The 25198-nt window shown below is 42.4% G+C and overlaps 1 protein-coding gene across 1 annotated transcript in view; it reads left to right on the plus strand.

Annotated features, from left to right (window-relative positions):
- Positions 1-25198, plus strand: part of NFKBIE (NFKB inhibitor epsilon) — a 34787-nt gene that overhangs the window by 3822 nt on the left and 5767 nt on the right. Inside the window, exons 2-3 of the mRNA XM_072991701.2 lie at positions 20576-20678; positions 24912-25143. Of these exons, the coding sequence (XP_072847802.2) occupies positions 20576-20678; positions 24912-25143 (335 nt within the window). The remainder of the gene's footprint in view (positions 1-20575; positions 20679-24911; positions 25144-25198) is intronic.

Below are 25198 nucleotides of genomic sequence, written 5' to 3' on the forward strand. Positions count from 1 at the left end.
TTCCTGTTTTTCACAGCTGTCATAGTGAGATTGCAGCTCGCTAGGAACTTGGTGGTTTTTAGGGAACTGACTGTAGAGCCAGAGGTTGGGAGTTTGATTTCCCACTGTGCCTCCTGGGAGAAAAGCCAGCTTGTGTAGCAGGGTCAGGCTGGGTCGTGATCTTGTGTATGCCATCTGATTGCTGAAAAATATCTGGCACTGGGCTATATCTCTGTCTGGTCACATCCTCGATAACAAAGAGCAGAAAACTCCCACTGGCTTAATTGTTGTCCAGATGTTTGAAGCCTGTCATGTTTTAAGCCTGCCATCTTCCCTTGAGAAAGAAATTTTTGCAGTTAAATAGTGGCATATGCGCTTGCATCTTCCATATGTAATATGTGTGATATTCATTCTGCAAAGGCTGAATTTTTGAAAGGGTTTGTATGGCTAATCCAGATTTCTTGGGATTGAAAGATTAATCAAGTTTCAAAGACTTTAGCCTTTGTCCAGGAATAGAGTATGTGCCTCTCTAGGTCTGGTTGGATTGCAGTTCCATCTGTCCTTTATGACGGGCCATGCTGGAGAGGACTTATGGGACTTGCATTCAAACAACATCTGGTGGATGACATATACTGTATTCTGCTGCTGGCTTGCATCTTCCAGCTGTAGCCTTTCTCTTGGGATGTCAGTATGCACATGAACTTGTTGAAAGGCTTTCTGAACCAGCTAACCCGTTGAAATCTTTCTTTGGGCCTTCTTGAAGTAACATTTTTTTTCCTGAGAAAAAGCATGATCTCTGCTGATCATATGCAACATGTGTTTCTGATGACTAGCTCAGAGGACGCTTCATTACACAACGTTGGAGAAGACTGCTGTGAAGAGGAAGAGTGTGAAAAGGAAGATCAATGAGTTGACTCTCCCAGGGAGAGGTGCTGTTGGCGTTTGTTGTTTCAAGTGCCAAAATGACTGGGGTCAGCCTTGGTTACTCTACATCTCAGACTAGGGCATATGAGTAGGTCGGGATGGGGAGAAACATTTTGCTGTTTTGATTCAGGCAGTTCTTGGGTAGTCCTGGAAAAAGATAATGTTGGCCTCTTGTTCCTCTCAACCAAAGGGGATCGAAGGGAGATACTGCTAGTGAGCAAATAACTGCTATCTGCTGTCCTGTTCCTGAAAGGTAAATCCAAAAGACCATGTGACTATGGCTGCCATTTTGCTTTGCCTCCTGCAACTGTTGACGTTGTAGCCCTTATTTAGTCAAATACGGGAATCCCCTGCTCCCCTAAAGTCCAAATTGTAGTCAGAGGAACTGTGTGGAAACTATTGGAGCTATTTTAGTAGTGTTGAATATGTGTGTGGTCTCCAGTGGGAGGTGTAGGCATCAGAGGGAAGCCTAACGCTGTGGTGTGTGGTTAGTGCTGCATACTCTCCTGACTGAGGGGAAATCACGTGTCAGGGACTTCTAGGCTGAGGTTTGTTGGGTAGAAGTGGAGATGGTGGGTTTATTTAGATCTTGTCTTGGAGGGGCTATGCTTCATAAATTGGTGCCTTCAGGCAAGAGCAGTTAAGATTGATCAAGCCACCCTTCCCTAGCCAGGTTCTCTCTAGAAATGTTGGACTGCAACTCCCACATAGAGAGACTTCCATGTGGGTTGTGTTTTTTTTTTTAAGTGTTAAGCTTTCCTGGAACATGTAATTATTAAGTGGGTGCTTGTACCCAAATCTGAGACATGAGGTGAGGAGAAGGAGGATCATTTTGCACAGTAACTGTGGTATTTTGTTTTTAAGATTAATCGCCTAGAAATCTATTTGCCCATTTAAGATTTTTCTTTTTGTTTTACTAAGAACTCTCTTGTTCAATGACAGTACATAGGAGACCTCAAGCAAACCTGTTATGTCTAATTCCTGCACTCACTGTGGTGCTACTGGAGAAAAGTCAGTATCTGGTGTAGCCTCCCAGTTGAACATTTGTTATTCTGTTAGATTCATGGCAGATATTAACCTTGTTATCTTTGGATAATCCAGTGTTGTTCTTAGCACTGTTCTAGATTAGTTTTATGTTGCACCCTGGAAAGGTATACACTGAAGAACTTGAATTGTTTAGTAAGTTCTAATCTTTCCATGGCAAAATTGCTGATGGCTTTAGTCATGCGCACACACATTGTAGGGAACATAGGTCTGCCAAGTCTGCCTTATAGTGAGTCTGAGTCAGACGTATGAGCTGTCTAACTCAGTCCTGTGGACACCGACTAGCAGCATCTCTCCAAGCATTCAGGGTGGATTCTCTTCTAGCCCCACCTGGAAATACTTGGGATTGAACCTCAGGCCTTCTCCTTGCAAAGCATCTGCTTTAGCACTGAGCTATGGCCCCTCCCCAAGACCAGCAGTATGCATTCAGAGACCATGGAGTGCTTGCAAAAGTAACCTTTCCAAGCTCTGGACATAACCTAAAATACTTTGTGAAGAATCTCTCCTGCTAGTCTTAAATCACAGGCAAGCTGATACAGAAGAGATGTTCCTCAGTCCTATACCAGTGCTTCCCAATCTTGGGTCCCCAGATGTTCTTAGACTAAAACTACCAGAACATTTCACCACTAACTGTGCTTGTCAGGATTTCAAGGAGTTGTACTCCAATAACATCTGGGGACCCAAGATTGGGAACTACTGTCCTATATGAAACAGCTCTGCAAATCTGTATTGTTGCTTGCCTGGGGCCTCTCATTGTACAGTATCTGCATGAGTAGGTGGGGCTAGCATGCTCCCCATCCTACAGGTTTCAGATGTGAAGGGAATCATGTGAACCTCCTCTAGACATTCTTGTACAATTAATCTATTTTCTTGGCTATGTAGGAGGCTGAGTAAGCATTCATAATACACAGTGGAAACTTGCCAGTAATTATGTTAGAAGATGTGCACATGTGGGACTCCTAAGAGAAAGACTTGAGAAAATCTTGCCATTTTGAAAAGAAGGGCCATAAGTCCTGCTGGATCAAACTTCACCCACTAGTTTGCTATACCTTCATAAGGGGGAGTATGTTTGAGTTTAAAATCTTAATTCTTCACTTGTCTGAGCAACAGCATGCATGCGTGCGCTTTGAACCTAAGATCCTGAATCTCTCTTGTCATTGAGAAGATCACTGCTTTGATCATTCAACATGCATATACTTGATACGGAAAGACAATGAGCTTTATACCTTTGGACTTTTTTTTAAAAAATCTCATGATTCTTAAATCCATTGGCTTAATCTTTGGCTTGTGGTAATGTACAACGTGGAGTCTGCTTCACTAAATTAGCTGGTAGTTATTTTGGATGCATGCTTCATTACTGTTTTGCATAGCTCACACGACCTAAACTAGGAGGAGTAGTTGCTGTGCGTACAGCCCACAGTAACTGCGGTAGGCCAGTCTTTGGATGCTGAAACCTACTGCACATTCTTGTAGTATATATTCATTTAGCACTGCTTCCAGCTTATCAATTTGCTGTTCAGATAATAAAATGCTAATATGTGTTATGCATGCAATGATTAAAGCATCGGTTTTCAAAAAGAAAGGAAAACAGGGTGGATTTGATTTAAATCATAATTAATTTTTAATGGATTTTATATGGTTTAAATCAAAAATTGGTTTTTTTAAATTTAAATCATGATTTAAATTTAAATCAAACTGATTTTTTAAAAATCATTGATTTTTTCCACCCTGAAGGAAAAGGATGATGCTGATAGGAAATTTAACAGCAACGTTCCTCTTCCCCATTTCCTAAAAACAAAGGCTGGTTTGTATCTGCTGAAAAACATGGCAATATCCCTTGTTTGTGAATAAAATTGTGCAGAATTTTATTTTAAACATAAGCAAATGACATATATGAGTATGTCATTTGCTTATGTTTATTTATGTAAAAACAGAAAACTTTGCTGCAAGGAAAGCCAGCATACTGGGAAGGAACGTTTTAACTAGATTTGTTCCTTGCTGTGCTAGTTTTCTGCTTGCAGGGAGTTTATTCTATTGAGCAGTATTGCAAAATTATGCTCTTCATTTGCAGTTAGAAGCAGTACCTTCTTCCACTTCATTATTTTGCACATACTGACTAGACATAATAATGTTTTCTGATACTTTATTAAAGAGAGAAGAGGGGAATTAGAGGTAATACTAGGGGGAAGAAGGGCAAGCTTGCACACCCAGATCTACTACACAGCAAAAGGGCGATTCCCTACTGGCATATCATAGCTGATGGGACTGAGAGAAGAGAAACCTGTTTCTATTAATGAAGAAATTGCTAGATTTGTATTAAAATGCATGCATTTCCACTGATACATAGGTTTGCTGTACACTTTTCATTGACTGGATCAATGGCCTAGAACAGGAATGAGGATTATTTATTCTTTCCAGATGTTTTAGCTTACAACTCCCATAATTTCCTTACCATTGTGTGTTTTATAGGACTTTCAGGAGTTAAGGTACAAAATATCTGTAGGGGCAGAGGATCTGTGCCCTAGTTTGTAATAAACCGCAGTAGCAAGAGTATCATATTTTTCCATGTATAAAGCAACACTTTTTCCTAAAATAATTAGGGGGAAAATTGAGGGTTGTTTTATACATGGAAGGCACTTACGTGCAGTCGGGCACCTCTTGCTACTGCTGCCACTGCTGCCCATTGTTTCCTCCAGTGCGACTGCAGGGGCTCACCTCCAGCTCACCGCCTTGTTGCTGCCTTGTCCCCTCCGTTGGCGGAGGCAGCAGCAGCAGGAGGCAGAGGCAAAGGAGCACTCCCATGCGTTCGGGTGCCTCTTGCTGCTGCCCATTTATTGCTACTGCCGCATCACTTCCTCCAGTGCTCCCTTCCGGCAGGGGACAAGGCAGTGACGACGTGAGCTGGAGGTGTGCCCCAGTAGTCGCATGAGGAGGTGATCGGGCAGCGGAGGCAGCAGCAGCAGGAGATGGAGGTGGAGGAGCAGTTGCCCATTAACTGCTCTGCCTCCGGCAAGGGTCAAAGTTAAGGTGTCGTCTTATACATGGGGGGGTCATATACACGGAAAAATACAGTAACCTGCAAGGGGATCTCCTCTTAAAGCACTAAATAGCATGGGAAGTAAATAACTGGGGAAAGGTCTTTCTTGCCTTATTAGCTTGGCTAAGTCTTAAAATCTGCATGGGATACTCTTCTCAGGGGAAATAAATGGACAACAAAGGGAAGAGGCTTAGCTTTTGTGGCACATAGTTGTCAAAATAGTTTTCTCATATGGGCATGGCTGGAGCTTAATACAGTGGTGACTCGACTTACGACCATTTCAAGTTACAACCAGCTCCAGCCGCAAAATTTTGCTTCAGCTTGTGACCAGAGCTTCGAGTTACAACAGAAAAAAAAGGTGGGGAAAAAGGCGGGGAATTCAAATATACTAACTTTTGGTCAGCGAAGAGGATGCTTCTTTGTAGCTCTTTCGCCCCAAAAGTTAGAGAGAGTGCGTCGGAGGAGGCTTCGGACTGCCTGGTGCTGCTTTCTGCTTCTGAGTAAGTACAGTTACAGCGTTTTGCCGGGTGGATTTGGGCTGGGGGGGTGGTTTAATGTTTCTGTGCTGTGATTTTTGGGGGTTTTTTTTTGCCCCAGTGCCTTCTGATGGGGGTTGCTGTGTTGTTGTTTTGGGTGTGTATATGTGTGTGATTTTTTAAAAAAGCCCCAGCATGTTCTGATGGCGCCTGCATTTTTTTGTGTGTGTTTTTTTTTTTTTTTTTTTGCACCTAGCGTATTCCAATGGGGCTTGCAGTTTTTTTATTGTTTTATTTTTGGTTTTTGGTGATTTTTTTCCCCCGGCCCCAATGCGTTGCAATGGAGCTTGCAGTGTTTTGTTTTTGCTTTTGTAAGTTTTTTTCCAGGTGGGAACAGATTAATTGCGTTCCTATGGGAAATGGTGCTTCGATTTACAACCATCATTCCAGAACGGATTAAGGTCGTAAGTCGAGACACGACAGTTTTACAGTATTTTAAGTACAAGGTCAAAATGTTTGTATCTGTACATATGATTTAAGTGTCCTTGTGTTGGCTAGTCTGTTTCACTCTCACAACTGCTTCTCAGTTGTTTAATTATTACAGTTTTTGAAAAATATCAATTTATTTTATACAGTATTCTGTTGTTGTTTCATATTATACACTATGCTGGGTTTTGTCAGAATGAAATATTTTTTAAAAAATTATTGTTAGTAAAGGATAATGAAGAATAATAACTAAAAAATAATTGGGAATAATTTGCTGCCCCTGCAGAACTGGTGGATGCAATTGGTTTCCTCAGTCTGCTTTATTGCATCATAAATTACAGTTTACTTATTGATAATAAAGCATTAAGTAAGCCTAACATTAAAAAAGTACTGGAAATCTGTTTGAAAATAATAACAAACTAATTATGATGTCAATGCTATGTTTTCTAAGGATTTTCTTTTCCAACCTGGCACTCTCCATATGTGTTGCACGTGGACAGTGCATCATCCCCAGCCAAGATGGCTATGCTCGCTGGCGGGTCATAGCAGCTGTAATCTAAGACATCTTGAGAGCACAAGGTTGGAAAGGGATTTATTATAGGTTCCCTGGTTCAAAGAAAAAATTACAGCAATGTGAAAGACCCCGACACCTTCTATGAATACAGACAGCCTCCTGGTGTGTTTATGCTTGATAACACCATTGTATAAGTGTGATTGGGTTCATTAAAGATCTGAAGCAGTTCCTCCCTTTTGGCGGGAAATGACAACTGAGTCTCTTTTTGAATGTTAAGAGATTTATTTAGTTTAACATTAAGTGAGTCTATAAAAACGTCTGTTAGTTCAAAACAATTAAGGTCTGGTAACTGTCCAAATTGTGAGGATGAGAACTCTGTCTGGAAATTGACAGGATTCATTGAGGGCTTCCGGACCGTGGCTATTGTCCCACAACAAGGGTGTCTGGTCCAATCTCCCTCCGGCGTTGAATGGTTGAAGGAATCACTTTCCTTGAGTGAATTTGTCCCCACAAAAAGACCACGGCTGTCCATTCTAGAGCTTCTGCTGATGTTCCCTTTTCTTTAGACTTGTCTGGGTCAGGTAGCAACCCTCCTACCTTTATAAGACCTCCAACAGCCTGTACCTTCTATCATATTCTCTTTTCTCACCCCTCTTTTCCTCCCCTTCCTTCTTTTCCCCCCTCCTTGGTACACTGAACTGTCTCTTCCCACTTTGCTGCCCTATATCCTCCTCCCTCACAGGCAAACTTAACTCCTCCTCCCTTCTCCCTCCCTCTCTTCCACTAGACAGATTTCAATCTTCTCTTTCCCCTTTGCTTCCCTTCTTTTCCCTTCCTCCACATTCAACTCCTCACTTTCCATTGTCTACCCTACTTCTATCTCTCTCCCCCGCTCAGATGTCTCTAGCTGAGGGGACAGCTCACTCTGTTCTTTCTCCTTTAGGTCTACCACTCCTTCACAATAAGGCTATCCTGTGTGATGTTAGGAAAAAGCAACATTTGATGGAGAAGTCTTGGATCCAAGATTGTTGCAGCACTTACTCGTAACAGCTGTCGTAAAGACTAGAAACTGGTTAAAATAACTAGAACAGGGTGTGTGAGAGAGACAGAGACGACAGAAGCACATTTACAAGACAAGCTCATTGTCCTGACCCTGCCTTTCAAATTGTTGTTGTGTGCTGTCAAGTCAGTTCCCGTTTATGGCCACCCTAAATCGGTTTTTAAAGTATATGAGGTGTTCAAGGAATGTGTTGTGTTTACCATCTCCCAGTGAGTTTCTAAGGCCATGCAGAGATTTGAACCCAGGTCTCCTCTTGTGACATTCTGACCAACATACCACACTATCTCTGAGATACTTGCAGTCTAAAAAAAAAAATTAAAAAAATCCACAGCCAGCGCTTGCTAATATCAGAAGCCCTAATCTAACAGTAATGGGAAGCCTTTAGAGGTGAAAAAGCTACATCCACCCTGACACCTGAGAGGGTTACACCTAGCCTCTCTGTACACGTGTTATATGCAATCGTCAGACATACTTTTTAAAGGGGGGTTGCCCCCCATAGCCTGAACTGGCCAGTTGTGTCCCTTTAGAGGGGATAATTAATAATTTCAGTCCAAATTATATAGGGAAAAATGGGGATTGGGGAGTGGTGGAGTGCTAGAGTTGGGGTTTTGAGCGCCATGCTTCCTTGTCTTCGTACTAGAGATAATTGCTTCATGAGAGGACAGTTGCATTGAACAGTGTGGAAATACGGGTGAACTGAAATAGGCTGACTTGATTAAGAGAGAGGGATCTTTTCATATTAAGGTATTGTAAGGCTTGTTGTTGGCGATTTCTTTGTAAAATAGCTCAGCATGGATAGTTTAAAAATAATCAGCACCGAGCAAGTATGGAATTCCCCTTTTTTGTTTTCCTGGAGTGAAGATTGTTGATTCCAAGAATTCAGTGTTCCTCTTTTTCATAACTAATTTTGGATTGAAGACTTCATTTATTTTTTTCTGTTTCATATCTCATACTGGGGACCTGGGGGTGTGTGGAGAGCAAAGGTGCTGATGAGTGAATAACGTGATTCCAATTTGGGAGGGATCAGAGCTCAGTGGTACAACTAGATGCTGTGAGGGTTACTTTTTGGTACTACAACTTCCAAAACCCTCCTCCAGATTTGGGAGTTGTGATTTTTATATTCTAAATGAATGCAGACAAGAGATTCTGACTTAGGTTATGGTCACACTGGCCAGAAGAACTACAGTTATTTCAGTTTTAACATTATTTAACTTTATTTATAAATTACCAGGCACATGATGCAAGGGGGAAAATCAATTTATTTGGGCTGCAAAGTGAGGGTTTTGTTTTAAAACTGGTTGGTAGGGCCTTTTTAAATACCTTGCTTCTAAACTGATACAATTCAGTGTGGGTATTGTGGATGTGAACGTTGCTGACATTTTAATTAGTGCTTATGTGGATGTTGGTGTGCATGCAAGGCAGGGAAAAGCGAGGAAAAGGCTGGTGAGACGCAGAGAGGTGAACCGACATTCAGGGATTACCAAACTGTCCTCTGTGTCCTGATGCGCTTCCTCTGTGGGTTCAGAGCAGGCACAGAGTGGATGCAGACCATCCTCCATGTCCTGGTATGCCCGCTCTGCACCCCTTCTGTACCTGCAGAGTGAGCATGCCAGGACACAAAGAAAAGTCTGTGCCTGCTCTGTGCCCACAGAGCAAGTATGCCAGGACATGGAGGATGGTCGAGCATCACTAGGGGACACTTGATTTAGTGACATATCACTTAAAAAATAATAATTAAAATAATTAAACCAAAATTGTTTAATTTTTAACTTCTGCAGGGAACAACATAAATTAGTTGAAGCAATTTAAGTCAACATGAAAGTGCCTACCGAGTTATGTGTCATGTGATTTTACAATGATTGAAAACAAGTCAGGACTGGAATCAATGTACAGTACTGTAGATCGTGTGACCATCCCTTAGCTCTTTCATCGCACTACATCACACTACATTGTTGTTTTAGGACAGACTTCCTATATTGAACACAAAGCTGTCATAGAGAAGAAAGTTCCTGCCTTTTCTCAGGATTTTCAGATTTCTGATATACCATTACGTGTAAAGCATTGGCAAAGACATCTCCTGTATTATACTGTCTTAGTGACCTATGAGTCGTGAGCTGCGTGTTGGAGGTCGGTTGGAAACATAGCCTGGAAAAGTTAGGTTTTTAGGTCCCATAACCCTGAGCCAGCATATTAATTTAGGGATTCTGGGAAAAGTAATGTTTCCAAACTGTTTAGAAAGTACAGATAATATTGAGGAATTCCTGGGACTTGTAGTCCTGATCTCCTCTTATAAATTTGGTGGATGGCATGCTTAGCCAAAGTTTTGTTATAGTATAGTGCATGGGAGCACTTGGTTTGCAATTGGTGGTAGGAATTTATTGAGAAATACTCTGTGTATTTTATTTAGGTAGCTTTCTTGTTTTTGGCTTATGCCAGCACTGTGTTATTCACTAATGAATTGTTGTACACTTTATCCAGGTGATATAATTTTGCTTTCTTGGAGCAGAACTCCAGCTACTTCAGTACAGAATTTTTACTTATATACCCAGAGCTGAGAATGCAGTACACACAACCCGAAGTATGATTCATGGGAGAAATGCATCTACCGAATCACCACAAATACTAATACAGAATTACAAAGAGAAGGATGGGGGATATTTAGTGTTCAAGTGGGAAGTCCCAGATCGTGCTTATCACGAGGCAAGAAGAGGTGGGGAGAAAAGCTTCGGCAGCTGGTTTCTTGGTCTTGCCGTGGATTTTACATTGTTCCGTTTGCACTTCACCAAATTATTGAATGCACACTGCTAAGGAATGAACCTATTTCTAGGCCAAGCTTCAAGCTTTAATACCCCCATTCCCAAACTCAGTGCTGTTAAAGGAGATAATTGGTTCCAGGATTTCTTTTTATTTCTTAATAGTCGGTATCTTATTGGTGATTTACATGTGTTGAGGAAATTGCACAAGTCTTGACAGCAAATTGCTACTGGGTAATACACCCAAGAACACAATTGGCACCTCATAAATAAGTGGCAATTTGTCATTGCAACTTACATGATTTCCATTATGGAAATGTAAATCACTAATAGAATTCTGGACAGTGGAAGCTTAAATTCTTACTTAATGCTTTACTCGGAGGATGCCAGATTTTGCACTTGGGCAGTGTACTTGTGGAAAGCCCTCTGTCTTTGCTTATGCCTCTGATCTGGCATTAACGGAAGGACACGCAGCCATTTTTTTTTAAAAAAAGTATTTTTCTAAGGTAAAAACCTCAATTAAAAAACAGATTTGCTTGGTGAAAAATGAAGTGAAACACCTTACGTTTTCTGGTGCAAAGCATGGTATATTCTTTAGTAAATTAAACAAGCCATTCGGCTCTAACACAGTGTTTCTTATGTACCTTATGGCAAGTGGATGACTATTTCACACTGCTGTTTTATTTAAAATAAAATAATCTTGCATGTAATGGCCAGCAAGTTAGGGGAGCGGCATTTTAGGCTAGCCCATCTATTGCTGTACTGGTTTTCTCATTTCACGTTGTTGTTTTAAACCTAAGAGAACATTGAAAACATAAGCAACATGTTACTGCTCGTTTGAAGTGGAGTATGTCTTTATGCCATCATATTCTACTGCATGTGCAGACTAAATTCTGTTTCCTACATTACTTTGCAGTGAGGGAGATACTGTTTAATTACGGTACATGCAGCTCCATCAGTGGTTGCTTTATAACATTCTTCTCCAGCCTGGTGTCCTCCAGATATTTTGAACCACAACTCCCATAATGTCTGACCACTGACCATGTTGGCTGGAACTTACGGGCATTGTAAACCAAAAATCTGGAGGGCACTCGATTGGGGAAGAATGTTTTATAGAGTTGCATAGACAAAATAAAATTGATTTGTGCCCCAGAGGAACTCAGACTCTAATCGTGCTTATGGATGTGCTAAAGTATGAGCAAGCAGAATCACATGGGGCAGGTGTAGTCATATTGTTCCTGTTTTCATACCTTACCTGAGTAACTAGAAACCAGACTGTGTGGAACACCTCCTTTTCTGAACAAGTGAATCCACTTCATAAAGTGACGATTCCAAGAAAACTTTAAGTTAAATATTGACACACTACATCCTCTCTGAATCTCCTGGATGCTAGAATTGGTGAATGTCCTTGCTAGCTGTTTGGGGGGATTTTTGGGGGAAGTGGCTTGGTAGCAGTCTTGGAGAATCCTGTTTTTCACCCCCTCTCACACACAGCTGAGGTTAGCCCTTGCAGATAAAAACAGCAGTGACAGTCCAAATTCCTTTGGAAAGTCCCTGCTCCTGAGAGCTCTTATCTGTTGTGGAATTGCTAAGGAACATGGGATCATGTACCTCTAGCCACAAATTAGAGAAACTAGGCGTGAAGGATCTGTGAAGATAAGCTATCAACATTTATGTAAACAAGAGCAAGTGAAACAGTTACAGTTTGGCACTAGATGGAACTTTAGACCTAGATCTGGTCTAGTATTTTTTCCCCACAGTAGCCAATGCAATAGAAAGTCCAGAAGCAGCATATGAATGAAATTACAGCTTTCCAGTTATAATTCCCAGAACCAGTATTGAGAGGCTCTTCTGGATACTGAGGGCAATTTATAGCCATCATAATGAGTAACCACTGACAGCTATCTCCATAAACCCTCGATAAAACTTTTTTCTCAAAGGCTTTCACGGCTGGGATCCAATGGTTGTTGTACGTTTTGATCACAACAAAACACTCATAAAACACCCTGATCACAGGAATCAACCAATCTCCTGAAAACAACAAAAACATGACCCCACAGCTACAAATATTCCACACACTACTGTACATCAGAACACATACAGAGTTCTAGCTCCTGTCCTCTTAAGATGCTGGCCACAGAGACTGGCAAAACTTTAGGAAGAAAAACCTCCAGAACACAGCCAAACAGCCCAAAAAACCTACAACAACCTCGTTAAAGCTGTTGAAATGGCAGTAATTGTTGCACCCTGTAATAGTGAATACCCTGTTTCCCCCAAAATAAGACCTAACCTGAAAATAAGCCCTAGTATTATTTTTTCAGGATGCTCGTGATATAAGCCCTACCCCAAAAATAAGCCCCAGTTAAGTGAAACCCCGCCCTCCACCATTGTGCAGCAACCAGAAGATGACATGACTGTATTTGAATAAATGTAAGTTGTTGTACATGAAAACAAAATAAAGCATCCCCTGAAAATAAGCCCTAATGCTTTTTTCTGGAGCAAAAATTAATATAAGACCTGTCTTATTTTCGGGGAAACATGGTACTTTTAGATAGGGTATCAACTGTCAATGAAATGGGTATTTCTCCCTGATTTCCTCTTATTTTCTGTACAAGGAAAAAATCAAGGTAGCTAACATCTGAGATCAGTTGTTGAATTTATAATTTTTGACAGCACTAGTGGCAGGTGTCATGATGGGCTGTAGCAGTTGTTCCTTCCCTTGGACTAAAATCTGAGAAGCCTTTACCACTCTCTGTGTTGGCCAGAATTTCTGGGAGTTCTAGTCCAGGAACATTTGAGGACCCAAGGTTGGGAACCACTGGTCTACAAGATAGTCTCTTGGAAATTTAGACTGGTCGCACCCCACAGTGATCTAAAAGAGAAATTGCCTTTTGGGTTCTGCACAGTTACTCCATCTTTGCCTGTACTGAGCTATTTGCAAGGTTTTTGTAGTATTAACTGTTAATTGTTAAACTATTAAGAAAGACAGTGATGGGACTTAAGTAATACAGGAAATGTTAAAACTATATTTCTAATTACATTTAAGGTACAGTATGTCATATACTCTTTGCACTCTTTGCTTGAACTACTGCCATCAGGAAGACGATATAGATCTATTAAAACAAAGACAAATAGATTTAAAAACAATTTTTATCCAAAGATGACGACTTTGCTAAATTCAGTTAAGATTTAATCTGACTTTATTGTAGGGTTGCATGTGAATGTATTTTGTTGCCGTTGTATTAGGTTGGAATTTTGTAAGGTGTTTACATGGAGTTTTAGCTGAATGTGTGATGCACCGTCTGGACAGCACTCTGGCGATTCCGTTGCACATACAATGACAATAAAGTGACATTCTATTCTATTCTATTCTATTCTATTCTATTCTATTCTATTCTATTCTATTCTATTCTATTCTATTCTATACTGCTTAAAGGAAAAACACCAGATTTGAAACATGTTTAAGTTTAATATACGTGTCTCTCTTTTGGTGGGAGTGCAACTAGTTAAGGTATTAATTAGATGTTCACCAATCTGAGATTATTTAGATTCAAAGTCTTCCAGTATCTAGAGAGCAGTTGCAAAACTTGTTGGCCTTGAATGGGAATTTGAGTCGTGGTTTTAAAATGTTTTGCTTCTGGCAATTTGTTTTCAGCCTGGTTTGTACATAGCCACTTGCTCCATTGCCTTGTGAGGAAAGTTTATGTAAATCATCAATGGTTCTTTTCCCCGCTCTCCCCTCTTTCAGACTGTCAGATGACAACACTTTGTGTGGGCAGGTGGCCCATTAAAGGTTTCTCTGTTCTAGTTGCTCAGTTTCAAAGCTGACTTGAGGGTACTAGGTTGTTTAACTTCCTTAGGAAGCCACAACAAAAGTAAAACTTGTCACTGGGCCAGGCTTTAAAAATCAGGTGCTTCCCACTAAGGAGGTTTGGGGCCTATATATTCTCTGCTCAACCACTTTAATTGGTCACTTGAATGGAGAACAGGGGAAGACGTAGAGAATAAGAGAGAGATCGAGAGAGATCCGCTGAAGTCTTGTCTCCTGCCTCGCTTCTACTTTTATTTTCTGGTTTGTACTCATTTCACACATTCCAGTGTTCCATGTCTCACCTGCAATTTTACTTGTGTGCTATAAATAGGAACAAACTGGCATCCGTAAACACATGGACTGAAGAGTTCCTGAGGTGACTTGCAATACAGTTGAGTCCTTATAGGTTTATTCTGAAGTACAGCTGACAACTTATCTCAGCATGTTTTTAAAAAAGGCCCAGTTCCTACGCCTTTACCGTCATCTGGAAATAGATAAATATAGATCGTGCAGGTTTGGGGGCTAGTAAAAAGTCTGTGGGGCTTTTCTTTTATTGCATCCTTAATGTGAAAAACAAAAACAAAAAAAAATCCCCAAGAATGTGAGGACAAGCCCCAGGAACAACCGAATCACTGCCTCCCCGCCGCCTGCGGACTCCTGTCTTGCCTTCCGTTGTGGCCATAGCAGCTGCGCATGGGCTCCTTTGACCCTCCCCCACCCGTTGCTGAGGCAACTGCCATGGGCAGGGAAATTCCCCCTGGCCATGTGACCCTGGGCTTCCCCTGCGGCCTTGTCTGCTGCTGTTTTGGCTGGGGCAGAGCAGATCCTTCAGCTTCTTGGCGGGAAGGTCCAGCTGCCATGATTTCAGCTGCCACACAGGGAAGCAGCCCTTTTGGAGAGGAATTCACTGACCACACTTTCCTCTAGGCAGGCTGCCCAGCCTGTTTTGGCGTTTGAATCCTGTTGTTTTCCCTCTTTCCTGACTGCTCCATGGTGACTTGCCAGGGCCACCCTTTTTTTTGCCTTTATGGAAATCCCCTTTGCAGTTGCAAAGGATGCAGAAGTACAGTAAAAACGATTCTCTAATTTTGAACAATCAAGTAAATTCTGGGTACGGTGACCCTTTTCATGGCTTTCTCAGTAGAGAATACTCAGAAGTGGTTTCCCATTCTGTTCTCCTGGGGGTGCCCTGGGACTGTGCAGCTTGCCTAAGGCCTCACGGGCTGGCTCTTGTTGCATAAGGCGGGTGGGGGGAGAACCAAAGTCCCAGCCTCTGCAGCCAGATACATAAACCATTGAGTTATCCCATTTTCAAATGATCCATAATTTTAGATAGTCTGATTAGTGAACTGGATGTACATAGTAAACTGAAGAATTTCATTTTTGATGCAGATTGATAGATGTGGTTGCATATGGCATGTATTTTGAAATTGTTTTTGAATTTCAAGCAGTGGTGGAATGTGGCTGCATTCTACTTGGAAATTAGAGTTGGAAAGGATGAGGAGCCCTGCAATTTAAACTCATTTACCCATTTTATTTATTTATTTATTTATTTATTTATTTATTTATTTATTTATTTATTTATTTATTTATTTATTTATTTATTTAGTTAGTTAGTTAGTTAGTTAGTTAGTTAGTTAGTTAGTTAGTTAGTTAGTTATTAAATTTATACCCCGCCCCTCTAGACCATGTCTACTCGGGGCGGCTTACAACATAAAATATATCAATATAAAATATATATAATCATAAAAAATACAATTACTATATTAGTTAAAAACAATTAATTTAAGAAAGGATTACCAAGATGGGGTAGGATAAGGAAAGAAGAAATTAAAAAAGACTTAGCTGACTGGAGGGAAGGCCTGCCTAAATAGCCAAGTTTAACTGCCTTTTAAAAGCACCCAGCGAGAGTGCCAGCCGAATTTCTGTTGGGAGGGTGTTCCACAGCCGAGGGGCCACCGCCGAGAAGGCCCGGTTTCTAGTTTTTTCCTTCCGAGCCTCTCTCGGCGTCAGACCCCTCAGCCGTCCCTGCTGGCTATGACGGGTGATCCGGGTAGATCTGGGGGAGAAGATGATCTGCCAAATATTGAGGTCCCAAACCGTTTCGGGCTTTATAAGTGATCATTAGCACTTTGAAGTCGACGCGGAAACGGATGGGCAACCAGTGCAAAGCAGCCAGAGTGGGGGAGATGTGTTGGTGTTTTCTCACCCCACTAAGTAGCCTGGCTGCCGCATTCTGGACCATCTGAAATTTCCGCATCAGCCTCAAAGGCAGCCCCACGTAGAGTGCGTTACAATGGTCTAATCTCGAGATTCCGAGTGCATGTACTAGAGTAGTGAGGGCCCCCCGATCAAGATATGGATGCAGCTGGGCAATCCGCCATAAATGAAAATAGGCGGAGCGGACCACGGACGCCACCTGGGTTTCCATGGTAAGCGCCGGGTCCAGATGTATTCCCAAGCTGCGGACCTTATTCTTTGCCGAAAGAAAGGGAGTTACTTATACCGCTGACAGAAGGACCACCCACCCTCAAGACCTCCGTCTTGTCCGGGTTCAGCCTCAACCGATTCGACTGCATCCATTCCAGTACAGTCTCGAGGCAGCGCTGGAGGGACAGAACGGCATGCACTGAGGTAGATGAAAAGGAGATGTAGAGCTGCGTGTCATCAGCATACTGGTGACACGAGGCTCGACACCCCCTGATGACCCCCCCAGCAGCCTCATGTAGATGTTAAACAGCATTGGAGAGATGATCGACCCCTGTGGAACCCCGCAATTGAGGCTCCACGGGGTCGAAACCCTCTTCCAAGCTGTACTCTCTGGGGCCGGTCCTCCAAGAAGGAACGGAGCCAAGCAAATGCTAGGCCACCTATTCCTAACTCAGAGAGCCTCTCCAGGAAGATACCATGGTCAATGGTATCAAAGGCCGCTGAGATGTCAAGGAGGACCTACAAGGAGATATTGCCCCCATCAGCCTCCCTCAACAGGTCATCCATCAGTGCGACCAGTGCTGTTTCCATACCATAGCGCGGCGTGAAGCCCGACTGGAATGGGTCCAGAGCATTGGTTTTGTCCAGAAGCGCCTGGAGCTGATCTGCCACCACCCTCTCAACCACCTTGCTAAGGAAAGAAACGTTGGCAACGGGCCTATAGTTTCCAGTATCATCCGTCGCCAAGTTTGGTTTCTTCCTAATGGGCCTAATGAGTGTCTCCTTGAGGGCAAGGGGAACCTTGCCCTCCTGGAGAGACCCATTAATTATTGCAGTGGCCCATTCTGTTGTTACAGGCCTGGCTGCTTTGATTAGCCAGGCCGGGCAAGGGTCGAGAGAAGAGGTGGAGGCCCGACAGCGATCAAGCGCCTTGTCCACCAAATCTGGCGTCACAGGCTGAAAGGAATCGAGAATTACCGGGCAAGGCGGGGCGCTGGACATCTCAGCTCGATCCATTGTATTTAAAAAAGGAGAAAGATCACGGTGGATGGTCTCCACTTTAGATTTAAAAAACGCTGCAAATTGGTCAGGTGAGATGCTAGCGGGAGGCCCATCACCCAGACCAATTCCGGATAGATCGCGAACTATACAGAAGAGTTCCGCCTGCTGATTAGAAGCATCGCTTATCCGGTCAGCGATGTAAGATCTTCTAGCAGCCTTTACCTTAGCCAGGTAACGGTTAGTTGCAATCCTGACAGCAATTTTGTTGTAATCTGTCGGTTTCCTTCTCTTGCATGGTTCTTAAATTATTCCACAGCAGTGCAGATTCTTTTTCTGATGAGTTGTGTAGAATATAACCTTTTAAATCTTTTTTCATCACTTCTGTGTGCAGACTTTTGCATATGAAACTTGACTAGGCTGTGATGTGTACCTGCTTCAGTTGTGGCCATTTTCAGTTTCATTTACTGCCGGTAGATAGGAATCAAAAAAAGTGTAGCAGAATTCAAAACTTAGGTAGAGTATGGTTTAATAGCAGCCTATTAATCAGTATGTGTACTGTACTTCTTGACTCTCCCCCAATACAAACTCTTATTTGTGCATCCATATTTATTTTTTCAAGTACATATTTAAAACTTACAGTGGTGCCTCAACTTACGAACGTCCCTACATATGACCATTTTGAGTTACGAGCAGCTCTGGCCACAAAACTTTGCTTCTACTTGCGACTGGAGCTTCCACTTATGAACAGAAAAAGGCAGGGGAAAAGGCGGGAAATTCAAATTTCTATCTGTAGGTGGAGACAAGGCTGCTTCTTTGTAGCTCTTTCGGGACTGCCTCGTTTCTGCTTCTGATTGTGTGGGGGGGTTGTGCTTGTGTGTGTGTGTTTGCAGGGAGGCTTTGGGCTGCCTTGTAAGGTAAAGTGCTGTTTTTGCTTTTTAAAAACTGCTCTGGGTGTTTTTAAGCGTGGTTTTGAGCTGAGGGGGGTTATGTTTCTGTGCTGTGATGGGTCTTGGGGGGGTTGTTTGTTTTTTGTTCCCCCCATTTCCAATGGGTCTTGGAGGGCTTGTTTGGTTTCTTTGTTCCCCCCCCACCCATTTCTGATGGGTCTTGGGGGGTTTGGTTGCTTTTTGGGTCCCGCCTATTTTCAATGGGTCTTGGGGGATTTGGTTGCTTTTTGGCTTCCCCCCATTTTTGATGGGTCTTGGGGGGGTTGTTTTTTGGCTTCCCCCTTTTCTGATGGGTCTTGGGGTTTGGTTACTTTTTGGGGTTGTTTCTCCATTTCTGATGGGTCTTGGGGGGTTTGGTTGCTTTTTTGGGGGGTTCCCCATTTCTGATAGGTCATACATGCTTCCCTTGCTTTTTCCTTTGTTTTCTTTGCATTTCCAACCTGCCCCCTTTGTTCTCTGTGCATTTCCGATCTGCTCCGTTTGTTTTCTGTGCATTTCCAATGGGTCTTGCACGCTCGATTGCTTTTCTCTCCCCCCTCCCTTTGGCCGGAAGGGATTAATTGCATTTCCAATGAGTCTTGCAGTGATTTTAGGGTGTGTGTGATTTTTTTTCTTTGGCCGGAATGGATTAATTGGATTCCAATGCATTCCTATGGGAAATGGTGCTTCGACTTACAACCACTTCGAGTTACAGTACGTCCATCTTCTGGAATGGATTATTGTCGTAAGTGGAGGCACCACTGTACTTTCTTACCCAACAACATTAAGTGTGCTTGTGGGAGCTACTTGGGCATTTGCAGAAGCCTTCTTGGGTTTATCCAACTCTGAAGGAGATTGATGACTTATTCTGATAGGAACCCTTGATTGCGTAGAGTTACATACAAGCTGCTGGCAAAGAATTCAGTTTCTGTTCAGAATTTCCATTAGATGTCTGTTCTGACTGATTGGGAATCAGTGAAGAAAGTTCCGTCATGAATGCAGCCTCCCTGTGGTTTTGTATCTGGACTCTTTGTCCACTGAGAAATCTGAAAAACTTGTTCTTAGTGGAAATAGATGTTCTTGAACACCCTTCAGAACATGGTCACTGTGTTTGTAAGTGGAGCCTTGAATGTGGAAGCTGTTGTTTTGACTTCTTGCCATGGCTGCCACTCATTTGGGCCACTCACACAATTGAGTAAATGTAAGTAGCACATGTTCCGGTCAGCATAGATGATACTTTAGCACATATCAACGGACACAGTAACTTCAGCAGTTCAGTGGCATTCTAAAAGCTGGAAGGTAGTGATGGAGAACAGATGTCCTCTGCTAACAGAACTATCTAAATTGACTCTGAATTCTCCAATATGGGTGTGGCTGAGGTTTGCAGCTATTTCACAATAACTGATATGCAGCTACAGGTATTTCACAATAACTAATATACAAGTTCTGTTTTGCCACCTCAGCCTCTCTCAGGTTCTGGTTCAACTGCTTCTGACACAGACAGTTGGAGAGTCTCCCTGATCCATTCCGTATCTGCCTGAGGCCATACTAACTGCTGTTAATCCAGAAAAAAAATCTTCAAAGAACAGAACTGGCATTATTTCTGGGTGCCGTTTTGTCTTTGGATCCTAGACCTGGATCCCTGCAAGACTGCCTTGTGAACTGCTGACTGCCTGCATTAAATTGTTGGCACATTACTGGGAAGCTGCAATTAGTCCCTTGACCACTGTGTGTTTCAAGCTCAGTTATACAGCTGGCAATACATCACTGACAAGCTGTAGACAGGAAATGCTGTTGCTTTGGAGAGTATACGTTGGCCTCGGAAAAGTTGTACGCATGCAAAACTACTGCAGTGTGTGTGTGTGTGTGTGTGTGTGTGTGTGTGTGTGTGTGCGTGCGTGCGTGCGTGCGTGCGTGCGTGCGTGTGCCTGCTTGTGCTATGTGCTTGCTTTTTTAAATAATAAGCTCATGTGCTAGTTTACTGTTTGAAAAATTAAATGCAAAGAAGCAATTGGCACAGGATGCATTTTTCAGAAATATCTGGCTTTCTTCAAGGAAGAAGCGTATTCTTCACAGTCAGGTTGATATGCCATAAAAACTGCATGACAAACTAACTTCTTTTCTCTGTTTTAGGTTACTGCACCTTGCAGTCATCCATGGTGTGCCCTCTATAGCACTCTGCTGCATTGCCCAGTTACCTGTTGAGGTGTTGGAGATCCAGAATGACTTATTTCAGGTGTGTGGTAGGTGATGTTGAGGGAGCACTCAGTGTTTCTTCTTTCAGGCTGGAAGAAGGAAAACTACTGGATGGTCACAATTTATAGCACTGTTGTTCAAATGCTGGTTGTTGTTGTTTAGTTGTTTAGTCACAGCCGACTCTTTGTGATCCCATGGACCAGAGCACGCCAGGCCTTCCTATCTTACACTGCCTCCCGGAGTTGTGTCAAATTCATGTTGGTTGCTTCAATGACACTGTCCAACCATCTCATCCTGCCTTCACACTTTCCCAACATCAGGGTCTTTTCCAGGGAGTCTTCTCTTCTCATGAGATGGCCAAAGTATTGGAGCCTCAGCTTCAGGATCTGTCCTTTCAGTGAGCACTCAGGGTTGATTTCCTTTAGAATGGATAGGTTTGTTCTCTTTGAAGTCCAGGGGACTCTCAGAACCTCCTCCAGCACCACAATTCAAAAGCATCAATTCCTCGGTGGTCAGCTTTCTTCATGATCCAGCTGTCACTTCCATACATCACTACAGGAAAAACCATAGCTTTGACTCTGCGTACTTTTGTTGGCAAGGTGATGTCTCTGCTTTTTAAGATGCTGTCAAGGTCTGTCATCGCTTTTCTTTGAATAAGCAGGCGTCTTTTAATTTCGTCACTGCTGTCTCCATCTGCAGTGATCATGGAGCCCAAGAAAGTAAAATCTGTCACTGCCTCCATATCTTCCCCTTCTATTTCCCAGGAGGTGATGGGACCAGTCACAGTGGCCATTATCTTAGTTTATTTGATGTTGAGCTTCAGACCGTTTTGTGCACTCTCCTCTTTCACCCTCATTACAAGGTTCCTTAATTCCTCCTCACTTTCTGCCATCAGAGTGGTATCATCTGCATATCGGAGATTGTTGATATTTCTTCTGGCAAACTTAATTCCCCCTTGGGATTCCCCCAGTCCAGCCTTTCGCATGATGCATTCTGCATATAAGTCAAATAAGCCGGGGGACAATATACAGCCTTGTCGTAATCCTTTCCCAATTTTCAACCAATCAATTGTCCCATATCCAGTTCTAACTGTTGCTTCCTGTCCCACGTATAGGTTTCTCAGGAGATAGATAAGGTGGCCAGGCACCCCCATTTCTTTAAGAACTTTCTATAATTTGCTGTGGTACACACAGTCAAAGACTTTTGCATATCAATGAAGCAGAAGTAATTGTTTTTCTGGAACTCTCCGGCTTTCTCCATAATCCAGCGCATGTTAGCAATTTGGTCTCTAGTTCCTTTGCCCCTTCGAAATCCAGCTTGTACTTCTGGGAATTCTCAGTCCACATACTGCTGAAGCCTACCTTTCAGGATTTTGAGCATAACCTTGCTAGTGTGTGAAATGAGTGAAATTGCATGGTAGTTGGAGCATTCTTTGGCACTGCCCTTCTTTGGGATTGCAATGTAGACTAATCTTTTCCAGTCCTTTGGCCACTGTTGAGTTTTCCAAACTTGCTGGCATATTGAATGTAGCACCTTAACAGCATCATCTTTTAAGATTTTAAATATTTCAACTGGAATGCCATCACATACACTGGCCTTGTTGTTAGACAAGCTTTCTAAGGCCCACTTGACTTCACTTTCCAGGATGTCTGGCTCAAGGTCAGCAACGACACTATCTGGGTTGTCTAGGATATCCAAATCTTTCTGGTATAATTCCTCTGTGTATTCTTGCCACCTCTTCTTGATGTCTTCTGCTTCTGTAATGTCCCTACCATTTTTGTCCTTTATCATGACCATCGTTGCACAAAATGTTCCTTTAATATCTCCAATTTTCCTGAAAAGATCTCTGGTTTTTTCTTTTCTATTATATTCCTCTATTTATGTGCATTGTTCATTTAAGAAGGCCCTCTTGTCTCTCCTTGCTATTCTTTGGAAGTCTGCATTCAGTTTTTTGTAACTTTCCCTATCTCCCTTGAATTTTGTTTCCCTTCTCTTCTCTGCTATTTGTAAAGCCTCGTTGGACAGCCACTTTGCTTTCTTGCATTTCCTTTTCTTTGGGATGGTTTTTGTTGCTGCCTCCTGTACAATGTTATAAGCCTCCATTCAAAGTTCTTCAGGCACTCTGTCCACCAAATGTAGTTCCTTAAATCTGTTCTTCACTTCCACTGTGTATTCATAAGGGATTTGGTTTAGATTATACCTGTCTAGCCCAGTGGTTTTTCCTACTCTTTTCAGTTTAAGCTTGAATTTTGCTATGAGAAGCTGATGAGCAGAGCCAAAATCAGCTCCAGGTCTTGTTTTAGCTGAGTATATAGAGCTTCTCCATCTTTGGTTGCAGAGAATATAATCAATCTGATTTCTGTATTGCCCATCTGGTGATTTCCATGTGTAGAGTTGCCTCTTGTGTTGTTGGAAAAGATTGTTTGCGATGACCAGCTTGTTCTCTTACAAAACAAGAGAACAAGCTTTCCCTGCTTCGTTTTGAACTCCAATGTCAAATTTACCTGTTGTTCCTTTTATCTCTTGACTCCCTACTTTAGACCCCCTACATTCCAATCCCCTATAATGACAAGAACAACTTTCTTTGGTGTCAGTTTTAGAAGGTATTGTAAGTCTTCATAGAATTGGTCAATTTCAGTCTCCTCAGCATTGGTGGTTAGTGCATAAACCTGGATTATTGTGATATTGAAAGGTCTGCCTTGGATTTGCATTGAAATCATTTTATCATTTTTGAGATTATATCCCATTACAGCCTTTCCCACTCTTTTGTTAACTGTGAGGGTTACTCCATTCCTTGTACGGGATTCTTGCCCACAATAGTAGATATGATAATCGTCTGAATTGAATTCACCCATTCCTGTCCATTTTAGCTCACTGACGCCCAGGATGTCAATGTTTATTCTTGCCATCTACTGTTTGACCACATCCAGCTTCCCAAGGTTCATAGATCTTACATTCCACGTTCCTACGCAGTAGTTTTCTTTGCAGCATTGGACTTTCCTTTCACTTCCAGGCACGTCCACAGCTGAGCGTCCTTTCGGCTTTGGCCCAACTACTTCATTAGCTGTGGAGCTATTTGTACTTGTCCTCTGCTCTTCCTTAGTAGCATGTTGAACACCTTCTGACCTGAGGGTCCCATCTTCCAGCGTCATATCTTTTAGCCTTTTATTTCTGTTCATGGAGTATTCTTGGCAAAGATACTGGAGTGGCTTGCCAATTCTTACTCCAGGTGGATTGCATTTAGTCGGAACTCTCCCCTATGACCTGTCCGTCTTGGGTGGCCCTGCACGGCATAGCCCATAGCTTCCCTGAGTTACTCAAGCCCCTTCGCCACAACAAGGCAGCAATCCATGAAGAGGTCAGATGCTGGTAATAAGAGACAAACGTGTCTCTGATTGGAATAAACATTTTTCCTCAAGTCCATTGAGCAATCGCACACAGGTCAATTAACCTGTTTTTTGGTCACAATGATTGAAATTTAGTATGTTGCAACTGGAATAGGCATATTGAGTCAGTTGAACTTTGAAGGACCTGATTCATCAAATCCCAACTGATTCAATGAACTGATTGTAGTTGGGACTTACAACTGGATTTCAGCTTCTCAGAGATTTTCTTTTCAGTATTACTCATGCCATAGAGCTCTTATTGTCAGTAGCAATAATCTAGCTTTAGTCATGTGCAGTGACTTGTGGTCTTTGGGTTGGGGATACACATGCCTTTTTGGGCCAAAAGACTTACCCGGTTAGTTCACGGGAATCCATACGAGCATTGGATTGTAAACTTGGGTGTGCATAAAAATCTGAGTAGAAAGCTAGAATCCACCTCTCATGTTTGTCCAGGGCTGTGTATTCTTTGTGAAATACATTTTCTCCATTGGGATGATCCAGAGTCAATATGCTGTATAAACTGAGTAATTTTGCACAGTTGCTATTAATAAAAAAGATTTTACTTGTATCTGCTTGTCATGGGAAAGGTCAGGGAGCTATATAGAGTATTTATATTTCCTGACAATGGAAAAACCTGCAGTATATTCCCACTTCTGGTTTTGGAGAAATCACTAGGCATTTCTCAGATGCTTTCCTCAAAATAAGATTTTCAAAATGCTAAATTCTACATTCTTTGCTGAATTCTTTTGTTTTTGTAGTGCAGTTTATTCAGTCCAGGTTCTCCTGTGGTCTTTTAACATTTTATGTCATTATTTATTGCTTTTTTCAGGGGTGGGATATTTTTCAAAATCCAGCTCAGCCTGTATCACCTGCTTTGCTATTTGCAGACTCCTCTTCATTTGTCGGTGTACCTGGAGCAACCCAGAGTGGTGCAAGCACTAGTCCTAAAAGGGGTGAATACAGCTGTGCAGGACCGCAATGGAAACACCCCACTACACTTGGCTTGTGAACAGCAGAATCTGGAGTGTGTCCAGCTGTTGCTGATGCAGGAACCAACCACCAATAAGAACCCAGAGGGCAAAAAAACCCTACAAAATCTGCAAATCCAGAATTGGCAAGGTGAGGGCGGGAAAAAGATTGACCAGAGATTGATACAGTGGTGCCTCGCTTAACG

Source organism: Pogona vitticeps, chromosome 1, assembly GCF_051106095.1.
Source record: "Pogona vitticeps strain Pit_001003342236 chromosome 1, PviZW2.1, whole genome shotgun sequence".
NCBI lineage: Eukaryota > Metazoa > Chordata > Lepidosauria > Squamata > Agamidae > Pogona > Pogona vitticeps.